Below are 13826 nucleotides of genomic sequence, written 5' to 3' on the forward strand. Positions count from 1 at the left end.
CTGTTTATTCAAGAAACATATATTGTAATTATTATTGTTTTTTGTTATGACTTTTGTTAGAATTTATTTATTTTAGCGTAACATAGTTTGTAATTTGTAATAAATAATCATATACATTTTTTATAAATATGTAAATGTATTTTTCATCAGTTATCATGAGTTTATATAAGAAACATATATACTAATATTAATTTTGTTAGTGTACTTAAGCACTAAGTAATTGTATGTACATTTATTTTATTGTTATTTATTTTATTTACAGACATACCGGGAGCATCTGGAGGGCCAGAAACATAAGAAAAAAGAGGCAGCCCAGAAGAGTAGTGGCCAGACAGGCCCCAGCTGTGCCCCCCGAGGGGTCCAGTCTCAGTTGCGCTGCGAATTGTGTGACATTTCCTGCACTGGAGTTGATGCTTACGCCGCACACATCCGTGGGGCCAAACACCAGAAGGTCAGAGCTGTTTCATACATGTGACGTTCCTTCCCATTTTGCAACAGCATGATCGACGGGGATTTTTGTTTTTGGCTTGGCATAGGTGGTGAAACTACACACCAAGCTGGGCAAGCCTATCCCTTCCACCGAGCCTGTGTTGCTGAATTCCGCATCAACCGTCACCACATCAACAGCTGCCAAACACCTGGCCTCCACCGCTGTCGTTGCCTCAGCAACAACCGTTTCAACTCCCGCCGTCACGTCCAAACCCAACACTGCGGGAAAAACCCTGACAACGGTCAAGAAAACGGCTCCCTCCAAAATAACTTTCACTTGTAAGTTTGTGGACTTGACGTTCAGCTAATGTGGTTTTCCTTTCCATTACTCGTGTGGTGTAACGACAGCTCACTCCTTTGAAATGGAGGTAATAATATAAAGATGTTTGCACCCTGCTTTACAGCCAACAAGTCAAGCAGCTCCCCAGCAGCAGCAGTGAAAGGGGAAGAGACCCTGCAACCAGCACCTGCTTCAAAGGCGGAGCTCCAGAGCGAGGATGAGGATGGCGACAGGGCAGGAGGCCTGGCGGACATCCAACCTGTCGGGCATGATTATATCGAGGAGGTAAGCGGGCAAAACAGGCCAATTTGTATTTATTTTCTACAAGAGGTACCGTATTTTCCGCACCATAAGGCGCCCTGGGTTAAAAGCCGCGCCTTCAATGAACGGCATATTTCAAAACTTTGTCCACCTATAAGCCGCCCCGTGTTGTAAGCCGCATCTAACTGCGCTAAAGGAATGTCAAAAAAACAGTCAGATAGGTCAGTCAAACTTTAATAATATATTAAAAACCAGCGTTCTAACAACTCTGTTCACTCCCAAAATGTACGCAAATGTGCAATCACAAACATACGTATATCAACATGGACAGAGCTGCGTGAAAAAAGCCACCCGGCCTCTTCGCGTAAACTTAAACTTACCTTAACCACTCGCTCATCTTTTCTTCATCCATCCCTTCGAGTTAGCTTTTATGATGACGCCGGCTGGAAAGGTCTCTTTTGGCAAGGTCTTCCTTTTGAATATCACCATGGGTGGAAGTTTCTGGCCATTAGCATGGCAAGCTAGAACCACAGTGAAGGATGACTTCTCATTCCCTGTGGTGCGAATATTCACCGTACGTGCTCCCGTTGTATCCACAGTGCGGTTCACAGGAATATCAGTTGCTGTGAAATAGTAATCCGTGTGCGGATGGAGAGATTGCGTCTTTTCATGAACCGGATACCTGTCGCTTAGTAGGAGCCATTTTGTGGTCTTTACAGATGTAAACACACAAAGGAAATGAAACGTACGGTGATATCCGCGCGCTTTTTCTGCTTCTACGCGGGCGGGTGGTTGCTTACTAGAGATGCGCGGTTTGCGGACACAACCGCGGAGTCCGCGGATTATCCGCGGATCGGGCGGATGAAATTAAAAAAAATAAGATTTTATCCGCTCGCGGGTCGGGTCGGGCGGATTAATTAGATTTTTTTTTTTTTTTTTTTTTTTTTTTTTTTGTTTTTTTGCGGGTGGCAGTTAAACCAATTCGGAAATATATATACATAGTTAAATGTTGTTACCCACATACGAAAAACGAGCAGGCACCTGCAGCATATGCCACAACAGAAGAAGAAAAAAGAAAAGAGATGGACACTTTTACGGAGCGGAGAAGGGACGCCTCGCCGGGGTCCGGGACCGAGGCCCCTTCCCCCGAGAGGGCCCCACCGGGAGCCGTAGCTGAGGCGATCCGCGAGAAGGGCCCGACGCACGTCCAGGGTCACTACGGCGCCCACCGCACCGACACCCCGCCTCGTCCGCTTTCGCCGCGGCCGGCGTCACGCGCAGCAGGTAAGCAGCTTACGGTACCTGCCCGCCACCCCCGTGGCCGGGGGCTCGTAACATGGGTCACTCCGCGCGCTCCGCCCGCGCAGCTTACCTGCTTGCCACCCCTATTGCCGGGGGCGCGTAACAGGGGTCACTCCGCGCACAGTGCGCTCACGAAAGGGGTGGGGCTCACCCTGGTTGATATAGAGAGCAGGACGGTGGCCATGGAATTTCATTTAAGGTTTGTGATAAACCATCAAACTCATTCGTTAAAAGGACTCTATAGTAATATAAAGCGAAATTTTCTGGACATTATCATGCAAGAAAAGTTTATTTTTGGGATCGCGATCACCGCGTAATGATTTTTAAAGGTTGCATTACATTATTAACTGTCCCATGTGATCAGCCAGTGCGATTGGAAGTCCATGCTCAATTATTGCCTCCGTAAATAAAACTTCGGCATTTATCACATCCAAAGAATCTGTTTGGGCGACGAAAAACGTTGAAAGTTTTCCACTTGTATCGCTAGCAACGGCATTAGACTTGTGTTTTTTTGTCCCAACGTGGTCTTTTACATCGCTAATTCCTCCGTGTCCGAAAGAAAAATTTTGTCTGCACAAGGTGCAATTCGCATAGTTTTCACCCTTTTTTTTTTTTTTTAATTAATATTAGATATATAACAACGGGCGGATGGCGGGCGGATGCAGTTTTGATCAAACGTTACATCGGGTGGATGGCGGATGGATGACGACTTTCTGACGCGGTTGCGGATGAGATAAATTGCCTATCCGCGCATCTCTATTGCTTACAGTAGAAGAAGAAGCGCTTCCTGTTCTATGGGGGGCGGGTGCTTACCTTGGCGGTTGCTTGCGTAGAAGAAGAAGCGCTTCCTGTTCTACCGGGAAAAAAGATGGCGGCTGTTTACCGAAGTTGCGAGATCGAAACTTTATGAAAATGAATCTTAATATTAATCCATATATAAAGCGCACCGGGTTAAAAGCCGCACTGTCAGCTTTTGAATAAATTTGTGGTTTTTAGGTGCGGCTAATAGTGCGGAAAATACGGTACGTTACTATGCATTTTTCCGCTGCACTGTTTGTTTTTTGCCCAACCAGTCTACATGTGCTTTGTGGACCTGGAGAAGGCATTGGACCGTGTACCCCGGGAAGTCCTGTGGGGAGTGCTCAGAGAGTATGGGGTAACGGACTGTCTTATTGTGGCAGTTCGCTCCCTGTATGATCAGTGCCAGAGCTTGGTCCGCATTGCCGGCAGTAAGTCGGACACGTTTCCAGTGAGGGTTGGACTCCGCCAAGGCTGCCCTTTGTCACCCATTCTGTTCATAACCTTTATGGACAGAATTTCTAGGCGCAGTCAGGGCGTTGAGGGGATCTGGTTTGGTGGCTGCAGGATTAGGTCTCTGCTATTTGCAGATGATGTGGTCCTGATGGCTTCCTCTGGCCAAGATCTTCAGCTCTCACTGGATCGGTTCGCAGCCGAGTGTGAAGCGACTGGGATGGGAATCAGCACCTCCAAGTCCGAGTCCAAGGTTCTCTCCCGGAAAAGGGTGGAGTGCCATCTCCGGGTTGGGGAGGAGATCTTGCCCCAAGTGGAGGAGTTTAAGTACCTCAGAGTCTTGTTCACGAGTGGGGGAAGAGTGGATCGTGAGATCGACAGGCGGATCGGTGCGGCGTCTTCAGTAATGCGGACGCTGTATCGATCCGTTGTGGTGAAGAAGGAGCTGAGCCGGAAGGCAAAGCTCTCGATTTACCGGTCGATCTACGTTCCCATCCTCACCTATGGTCATGAGCTTTGGGTCATGACCGAAAGGACAAGATCACGGGTACAAGCGGCCGAAATGAGTTTCCTCCGCCGAGTGGCGGGTCTCTCCCTTAGAGATAGGGTGAGAAGCTCTGTCATCCGGGAGGAGCTCAAAGTAAAGCCGCTGCTCCTCCACATGGAGAGGAGCCAGATGAGGTGGTTCGGGCATCTGGTCAGGATGCCACCCGAACGCCTCCCTAGGAAGGTGTTTCGAGCACGTCCGACCGGTAGGAGGCCACGGGGAAGACCCAGGACACGCTGGGAAGACTATCTCTCCCGGCTGGCCTGGGAACGCCTCGGGATCCCCCGGGAGGAGCTGGACGAAGTGGCTGGGGAGAGGGAAGTCTGGGCTTCCCTGCTTAAGCTGCTGCCCCCGCGACCCGACCTCGGATAAGCGGAAGAAGATGGATGGATGGATGGATGGATGTTTTTTTGTCTTATGTACAGTATTAATAATTTATGGGGTTGCGCCATAACACAGGGACCGCCTGTACTGTAAATGCCTGTCTTTATTTCAAGCGTATTAAAATGTTGACGTGGTTCTTAATGTGCTTTCCTCCAAAACACGTATTCAGGTGTGTAACAGCGAAGGCAAAGTGATCCGCTTCCACTGCAAGTTATGTGAATGCAGCTTCAATGACCCAAATGCTAAAAACATGCACCTGAAGGGAAGAAGACACAGACTGCAGTACAAGGTAGTCGTTGGTTACACAGCACATTCGGACATATTTGAACCTGGTCATTCATGCTCCTTTTGCTTTTTCTGCAGAGGAAAGTGAACCCGGAGCTCCCTGTGGAGATCAAACCGAGTAACCGAGCCAGGAAGCTGCAGGAGACCAAACTGAAGAAACAGAAGGCGGTGCTGAAAAGGCAGCGAGACGACGAGCAGCGCTGGCACATGGAGATGAGGTCAGCATGGTGTTTAAAAATAGATTCTAGAATACAGATCTCCCTGCTGGGCTTTCTCTCAGACGCACGTATGCTGTGAGATGCTAGGCATCTCTTAAGGAGTTTAAGATGTATTTAATATTCAGATGTCAAGTAGATCCGTTTACTCCATGAAATAAAGCTGTTTTTGGCTACTTGTGCAGGCGATACGAGGAGGACATGTACTGGAGAAGGATGGAGGAGGAGCAAATGTACTGGGGTGAGCAGAGGCGCAGGATGGGACCCCCGCCTTTGATGAGTCGCCCGGGTATGCCAGTGCCTCCTCTGTTGGTAAGTTTGGATAATGCAAGTTTCCCGTTAAAGTCGGTCCCATTTATGTTGACGATCCGCCTAGGGCAGGGGTGTCAAACTCATTTTCATTGAGGGCCACAACGCAGTAATGGCTGCTTTCAGAGGGCCGCTTTTTTAGAATAATTGACATTATGGATGCGGGTAATAACCTGTGATTAATCGGGATTAATCGGAATGCATAAGCATTCGATTTTTAGATTTTTTTTATGTATAACTTGTTTTAAAATCCTAAATAAAGGTGACAAGCAGATATTTAACGATTTGTGTTTATGTCACAAAAATTGTTTTGCAATACAGAATGTAGTAATATAATTGGCATGATCAGATAATATTAAAGTTTAAAATATTCTTTTTTTTTTCTGTCAAAATTTAAAGAATGAATGCATTTACCGTATTTTCCGCACCATAAGGCGCCCTGGGTTATAAGCCGCGCCTTCAATGAACGGCATATTTCAAAACTTTGTCCACCTATAAGCCGCCCCGTGTTATAAGCCGCATCTAACTGCGCTAAAGGAATGTCAAAAAAACAGTCAGATAGGTCAGTCAAACTTTAATAATATATTAAAAACCAGCGTGATGTGGGCGCGCATGGAATCGTATATCAACATTGACGGAGCTGCGTGAAAAAAGCCACCCGGCCTCTTCGCGTAAACTTACCTTAACCACTCGCTCATCTTTTTTTCATTCATCCATCCCTTCGAGTTAGCTTTTATGATGACGCCGGCTGGAAAGGTCTCTTTTGGCAAGGTCTTCCTTTTGAATATCACCATGGGTGGAAGTTTCTGGCCATTAGCATGGCAAGCTAGAACCACAGTGAAGGATGACTTCTCATTCCCTGTGGTGCGAATATTCACCGTACGTGCTCCCGTTGTATCCACAGTGCGGTTCACAGGAATATCAAAAGTCAGTGGAACCTCGTCCATGTTGATAATGTTCTCTGGCCGGATCTTTTTTTCAGCTATCTTGTTTTTACAATATGCACGGAAAGTAGCCAGCTTTTCTTGAAAGTCTTTAGGCAGTTGCTGTGAAATAGTAGTCCGTGTGCGGATGGAGAGATTGCGTCTTTTCATGAACCGGATACCTGTCGCTTAGTAGGAGCCATTTTGTGGTCTTTACAGATGTAAACACACAAAGGAAATGAAACGTAATATCCGCGCGCTTCTTCTTCTTCTACGCGGGCGGGTGGTTGCTTACAGTAGAAGAAGAAGCGCTTCCTGTTCTATGGGGGCGGGTGCTTACCTTGGCGGTTGCTTGCGTAGAAGAAGAAGCACTTCCTCTTCTACGGGGAAAAAAGATGGCGGCTGTTTACCGTAGTTGCGAGACCGAAACTTTATGAAAATGAATCTTAATATTAATCCATATATAAAGCGCACCGGGTTATAAGCCGCACTGTCAGCTTTTGAGTAAATTTGTGGTTTTTAGGTGCGGCTAATAGTGCGGAAAATACGGTAGTAAAAAAAAAAAAAAAAAAAAGGATTTTATTGAAACCTATTTTTTCCAGGCTTTCGCGGGCCACAATGATGTGGCGGGCCAGAATTTGGCCGCCGGGCCTCGAGTTTGACACTTGTGGTCTAGGGCAGGGGTCGGCAACCCAAAATGTTGAAAGAGCCATATTGGACCAAAAATACAAAAACAAATCTGTTTGGAGCCGCAAAAAATTAAAAGCCATATTACATACAGATAGTGTGTCATGAAATACAAATTGAATTAAGAGGACTTAAAATAAGCTAAATGAGCTCAATTATAGCTACAAATGAGGCATAATGATGCAATATGTACATATAGCTAGCCTAAATAGAATGTTAGCATCAATTAGCTTGCAGTCATGCAGTGACCAAATATGTCTGATTAGCACTCCACACAAGTCAATAACATCAACAAAACTCACCTTTCATGCACAACCTTAAAAGTTTGGTGGACAAAATGAGACAGAAAAAGAAGTGGCATAAAACACGTCCTAGAAAGTCGGAGAAAGTTATACACCTAAACAAACTACGGTGAGTTCAAGGACCGCCATAATTAGTAGGACAAAACGGCGCTCGCCAAATACTCGAATCAGTGAAGCATGTTTAATATAAACAGTGTGATTTATAACAATTAGGGGGGTTTGTGTCATGTTTGTTCTCCTACAGAAACCACATTAAAACAAAAAATATATTTTTTCCCCTCATCTTTTTCCATTTTTCATACATTTTTGAAAAAGCTCCAGAGAGCCACTAGGGCGGCGCTAAAGAGCCGCATGCGGCTCCAGAGCCGCGGGTTGCCGACCTCTGGTCTAGGGCAATGTTTCTTAACCATATTGTTGGGCTACGAGCTGCCTTTTGAGGGACGCCCGAAAGTATGTGTCTCAGCTGTGGTCCGTATGGGCTGCGACCGTACTCAGTTGTAATACACTTTTTGACCACTTGTGGCAGTAATGACAACTTCAAACAGAAGAAGTCTGGCGTGTATGTCACAGAGAAGTGGCTTAAGCGCAAAAAATATAACTAAACTGGTGAAGCTGTTTTTTAATTTGTACTTGAGTAAGAAACATATTCATTAATAATTGCTTTTATTTATTTTAATACACCATAACTATATAATGTTAATTTTTGTCAGTCATTTGAGTCCCTTCTTTTGCAGTATGTTTAATTAGTACTTATTTTTCTACTCAGCCTGACCCAAGCCTAAGGTTTACGTGTTAAATATATAATAATCTTTGTGATTAACACATGCAAGTGTGATGCATGATTTATCATCTAGAAGGAACTTTTACCAAGTCAGAGGCGATGCAGCAGCATTAGCCATACTTGCCAACCTTGAGACCTCCGATTTCGGGAGGTGGGGGGCGGGGGGCGTGGTCGGGATGGGGTGGGGGGCGTGGTTAAGATATATATATATTAGAGATGCGCGGTTTGCGGGCACAACCGCGGAGTCCGCGGATTATCCGCGGATCGGGCGGATGAAATTAAAGAAAATTAGATTTTATCCGCGGGTCGGGTCGGGTGGTTGAAATAAAAAAAAATTAGATTTTAAATAGATTCAGGCGGGTGGCAGTTAAACCAATTGGGAAATATATATACATAGTTAAATGTTGTAACCCACATACGAAAAACGAGCAGGCACCTGCAGCATATGCCACAACAGAAAAAAAAAAAAAAAGAGATGGACACTTTTACGGAGCGGAGAAGGGACTGGTGTGCGTCTGTGTCGTGACAGCGTGTCTGTGCTGCATTGGATCAGTCTCCTTTCTTTAACAGGCAAAAGCTTTATAACCTCACTAATGCCTTGCATCGTCTATATTAGCTATATATCAACGGGCGGGTGCGGGCGGATGCGGTTCTGATCAAATGTTAGATCGGGTGGATTGCGGATGGTTGACGACTTTCTGATGCGGTTGCGGATGAAATAATTGCCTATCCACGCATCTCTAATATATATATATATATATATATATATATATATATATATATATAAATAAATAAATAAAAGAAATACTTGAATTTCAGTGTTCATTTATTTACACATATACACACACATAACACTCCTCTACTCATTGTTGAGTTAAGGGTTGAATTGTCCATCCTTGTTCTATTCTCTGTCACTATTTCAGAACACACACATTATACAAATATACATTATAAAATCAATAAGAAAACGGGAGCTCTAATTTGGGAGTCTGAATTAGGATCAGAAGTTCCTATATACACATTGCGTACTCACGTCGCCATTTTGTATTGATTACTGCAGCTGTACACTGGATTCATTCACAAATACAAACTACAACTCACAAACACTTTAGAGTTAGGCTCCACCATCAGAATGTGTACTTAAACTTATAAAGATCACATGGATATTATTCAGTGAGTTGATTCACCAAAACTAACCTGTTATACAGGAGGAAAAAGCACACAGGACGTTTCGATTGTTCACAGACTGGTCGCTCTCATCAGAATGACAAGACACTTCCGGTCTGCAGGTGATAGCATTCAATTGGGAAGAAACGCCCTACTGACCAATGTGAATACTGATAAATGTGTAATAACAGCTCCAAAAACGAATTCAAACCACAAAATAAAAGAAATAAATCAACACAAAAATGTGACACATTATGGGTGGGTCACATATGCATGTACAGTAGATGGCAGTATTGTCCTGTTTAAAAGTGTCACAACATTGCTGTTTACGGCAGACAAACTGCTTTACGGTAGACGAAAACGTGACTGCTGTTGTTGTGTGTTGTTACCGCGCTGGGAGGACGTTAATGAAACTGCCTAACAATAAACCCACATAAGAAACCAAGAACTCGCCCTCGATCATTCTACAGTTACAACGTGATTGGGCAGGCATGCTGTTTATATTGTGTGAAAGCAGACGTGAGAACAGGCTGTCAACACGTCACTCAGGTCCGCATGGAGCTGGAGGGGGCGTGGCCTCCAGCTCCGCCTGAATTTCGGGAGATTTTTGGGAGAAAATTTGTCCCGGGAGGTTTTCGGGAGAGGCGCTGAATTTCGGGAAAATCCGGGAAGGTTGGCAAGTATGGCATAAGCTAGTTACCTCTTTGTGATCAATGCGTCGCTGAAAGTAGTTCCTTGGTGTTAGCACTTATAATAATCAATATTGCTAACACTTGGTTAATATTCAGGTTACGAAATGTAAATGGAGTATTGTTGGTGGTTTTTGGATGTTTTTTAGAGGGCTTTATGGGCAGAATGGAGTACTCAGATTAGCTGCATTCTTAGCCACCTTACACTTGCCATATTTTGCAAATTAGAATGCATAAAAAAGAGGCATGTATGTGTTCTTGTCTTAAATAGAGCTTGTGAATGATAATTCACAATAATAATATCATCCATTTTTCTTATGTTTCACAAGTAAACGTGCACAATATTTTCTCCCTAACGATGGATTAATACTGTTTTCATTAGCCGTGCGTGCGTCGTCCAGAGTCGCCCGACGACCGTCACGTCATGGCCAGACACGCCACCATATACCCGGGGGAGCTGGAGCTGCAGGCCGTTCAGAGGATCGTCTCCCACTCGGAGCGAGCCCTGAAGCTGGTGTCCGACACCCTGCTGGAGAAGGACATGACACCCAGTGTTACTGCTGCTGCTGCTGCTGAAGGTGAACAACAAAAAAGGTAGGAACAATCAGGCCAATTCATGCAAAATTGTCTAATCAAAACTTACGTTTGTTTTTTGTGGAGACAAAATCCGATTAAAATCTTCGAAGTGCTTGGTAAGCTTTTTAAGCGTAAAATAAAAATGGAAAAAGTCTGCAACTTGTGGACAACGGATATCATACCCGCCAACTACTCCGGTTTTCCCGTAATTAGTACGGTTTTCATCAACCTATTCCGGGTTACGGTTGCAGTGATAAAAAGTACGGTTTTTCATTAATTAAAAAAAATAAATTTATTTTTACGTTTTATTCACGAAATCGCGTAACAACAATGACAATCGACACTGCTTCCCGTAACTTCCTATCGAGCCATTCCGAATGCCATGCGCGAGGCTATTTATAGCACCGCTGCCAAGCACGAGGCACCAGTTGCCATTGTTTCCAAACGAGCGAACGATCATGGAATCAGCCGGAGAAAAATGGCAAACGAGTCTTAAACCGAAAAGAAAACTGCAGTCATTCCGTGAAGAATATTCAAAAGCCTATCCGGGAATAATTATCCGTTCCAAAAAGGGTGAAAACTACGCGAATTGCACCTTGTGCAGACAAGATTTTTCGATCGGACACGGAGGAATTAGCGATGTAAAAGACCACGTTGGGACAAAAGAACACAAGTCTAATGCCGTTGCTAAATTTGGATTTCAGCCACAAAAAGGTAATGACACCAATGTTATCTATTGGAATTGTTTAGTACTGTTATACTGTTAAAAGTGTTTATACTATTTATGCTTTCAAGTCCAAGTTGAAGAAATCTTGTTAAATGTTGACAGCATAACTACCAAAATACAGAAGTATGTCCTTAATATTTTTGCAGTGCTATTTCTGTTGAAAAGTTCAAATGATTACATTAGAGATGTGATGTGCCACTTTTCAAGTGTCTGATGGCTTCAATTAATTTTCATTCATTTTTCATATTTTGAATTCTTTTGAAAGGCTTACAAGAAAACTACATTTGAATTGTAATTCCATGCTATTGACAGGACTATTAATTTTAATGAAGGTAGCTTACCATGTTTACACTATGATAATTGTGATAGAAATGTGAATTTTAGGCACAGAATATTTTTTACAATTGAACAAGGCAGTAGATTATACAAGCTTGGACAGAAAGTTAATAATGACACCAATTTTTTTTAATGGAATTGTTTAGTACTGTTTTACCATTTGTTTACTGTAAAAAGTGTTTACCGTATTTTCCGCACCATAAGGCGCCCTGGGTTATAAGCCGCGCCTTCAATGAACGGCATATTTCAAAACTTTGTCCACCTATAAGCCGCCCCGTGTTGTAAGCCGCATCTAACTGCGCTAAAGGAATGTCAAAAAAACAGTCAGATAGGTCAGTCAAACTTTAATAATATATTAAAACCAGCGTGATGTGGGCGCGCATGGAGTCGTATATCAACATGGACGGAGCTGCGTGAAAAAAGCCACCCGGCCTCTTCGCGTAAACTTAAACTTACCTTAACCACTCGCTCATCTTTTCTTCATCCATCCCTTCGAGTTAGCTTTTATGATGACGCCGGCTGGAAAGGTCTCTTTTGGCAAGGTCTTCCTTTTGAATATCACCATGGGTGGAAGTTTCTGGCCATTAGCATGGCAAGCTAGAACCACAGTGAAGGATGACTTCTCATTCCCTGTGGTGCGAATATTCACCGTACGTGCTCCCGTTGTATCCACAGTGCGGTTCACAGGAATATCAAAAGTCAGTGGAACCTCGTCCATGTTGATAATGTTCTCTGGCCGGATCTTTTTTTCAGCTATCTTGTTTTTGCAATATGCACGGAAAGTAGCCAGCTTTTCTTGAAAGTCTTTAGGCAGTTGCTGTGAAATAGTAATCCGTGTGCGGATGGAGAGATTGCGTCTTTTCATGAACCGGATCCCTGTCGCTTAGTAGGAGCCATTTTGTGGTCTTTACAGATGTAAACACACAAAGGAAATGAAACGTAATATCCGCGCGCTTTTTCTTCTTCTACGCGGGCGGGTGGTTGCTTACAGTAGAAGAAGAAGCGCTTCCTGTTCTATGGGGGCGGGTGCTTACCTTGGCGGTTGCTTGCGTAGAAGAAGAAGCACTTCCTCTTCTACGGGGAAAAAAGATGGCGGCTGTTTACCGTAGTTGCGAGACCGAAACTTTATGAAAATGAATCTTAATATTAATCCATATATAAAACGCACCGGGTTAAAAGCCGCACTGTCAGCTTTTGAGTAAATTTGTGGTTTTTAGGTGCGGCTAATAGTGCGGAAAATACGGTATATTGTTTATACATTTAATTAACAAATTGAAGTCTTGTGAAAGGTTGACAGGATAACTGGCATTAACTGTCAAAATAATTTCAAACTATTGAAGTTAGCTTACAGAATAAACATGTCAATCAACCCATATGATTTTTGCTGTAATATTTTTGTTTTGAAAAGTCACTGTGACTGATAGAAAAGTGATGGTTTTAGCAACATTTTAACCTGTCTGAATGCTAATAATCATTTTGCGTCGGGGGGCGAAGAACCCCCCACCAGGACTTTGTCCTGGACCTACCGGGGCCTGCGGCCCCTGGACCCTGGCTACTAGGTTTTTCTGATTTCAAAAGTTGGCAGGTATGGGATATGCTCGCAGAAAACGAGGACGTTTTTGGTGGTGTTTCTTTGTGTGTTTATTATTATTACTATAAGTTATTAGGGCTTGGAGATTAAACGATATCAATGTATATCGCAAGATTTTCCTCAATAGAAATATGAGGCGTCTTCGATATAATTAATTAGACCGTGTTTTAACAAATGTAACAATTAGAGGTGGGGGAAATAATCGATTTTTAGATGCCTCGCAAGTCGGACATCGACTATTATAAAATTGATTAGTAAACGTCAATAATCAATTTATTTAGTGTAAATAAAGTAATACAGACAGTTCTAAAATTTGGCTGACTGCACCGAAAGATCACACTCTTGGCATTCTCTCCATGAGCTTCAAGCACACCTGTGAAGTAAAAACCATGTCAGGTGACTACCTCTTGAAGCTCATGGAGAGAATGCCAAGAGTGTGCAAAGCAGTAATCAGAGCAATGGATGGATATTTTGAAGAAACAAGAACATAAAACATGTTTTCAGTTGTTTCACCTTTTTTTTGTTAAGTACATAACTCCACATGTGTCATTCATAGTTTTGATGTGACAATCTACAATGTAAATAGTCATGAAAATAATGAAAAGGCATTGAATGAGAAGGTGTGTCCAAACGTTTGACCACGACTGTACATACATACATACCGTATTTTCCGCACTATAAGCCGCCCCGGGTTATTAGCCGCACCTTCAATGAATGGCATATT

At 43.5% G+C, this 13826-nt stretch overlaps 1 protein-coding gene across 2 annotated transcripts in view; it reads left to right on the plus strand.

The window, feature by feature from the left end:
• The window catches only part of zfr2 (zinc finger RNA binding protein 2), a 69375-nt gene that overhangs the window by 31422 nt on the left and 24127 nt on the right, over positions 1 to 13826 (plus strand). For both annotated transcript variants that reach the window (XM_061976274.2, XM_061976275.2), the window contains exons 6-12: positions 263 to 451; positions 537 to 768; positions 894 to 1054; positions 4684 to 4803; positions 4878 to 5017; positions 5200 to 5326; positions 10255 to 10466. In XM_061976274.2, coding sequence (XP_061832258.2) covers positions 263 to 451; positions 537 to 768; positions 894 to 1054; positions 4684 to 4803; positions 4878 to 5017; positions 5200 to 5326; positions 10255 to 10466 — 1181 coding nt within the window. The remainder of the gene's footprint in view (positions 1 to 262; positions 452 to 536; positions 769 to 893; positions 1055 to 4683; positions 4804 to 4877; positions 5018 to 5199; positions 5327 to 10254; positions 10467 to 13826) is intronic.

The sequence above is a fragment of the Nerophis lumbriciformis genome, linkage group LG14 (assembly GCF_033978685.3).
Source record: "Nerophis lumbriciformis linkage group LG14, RoL_Nlum_v2.1, whole genome shotgun sequence".
NCBI classification, from domain to species: domain Eukaryota; kingdom Metazoa; phylum Chordata; class Actinopteri; order Syngnathiformes; family Syngnathidae; genus Nerophis; species Nerophis lumbriciformis.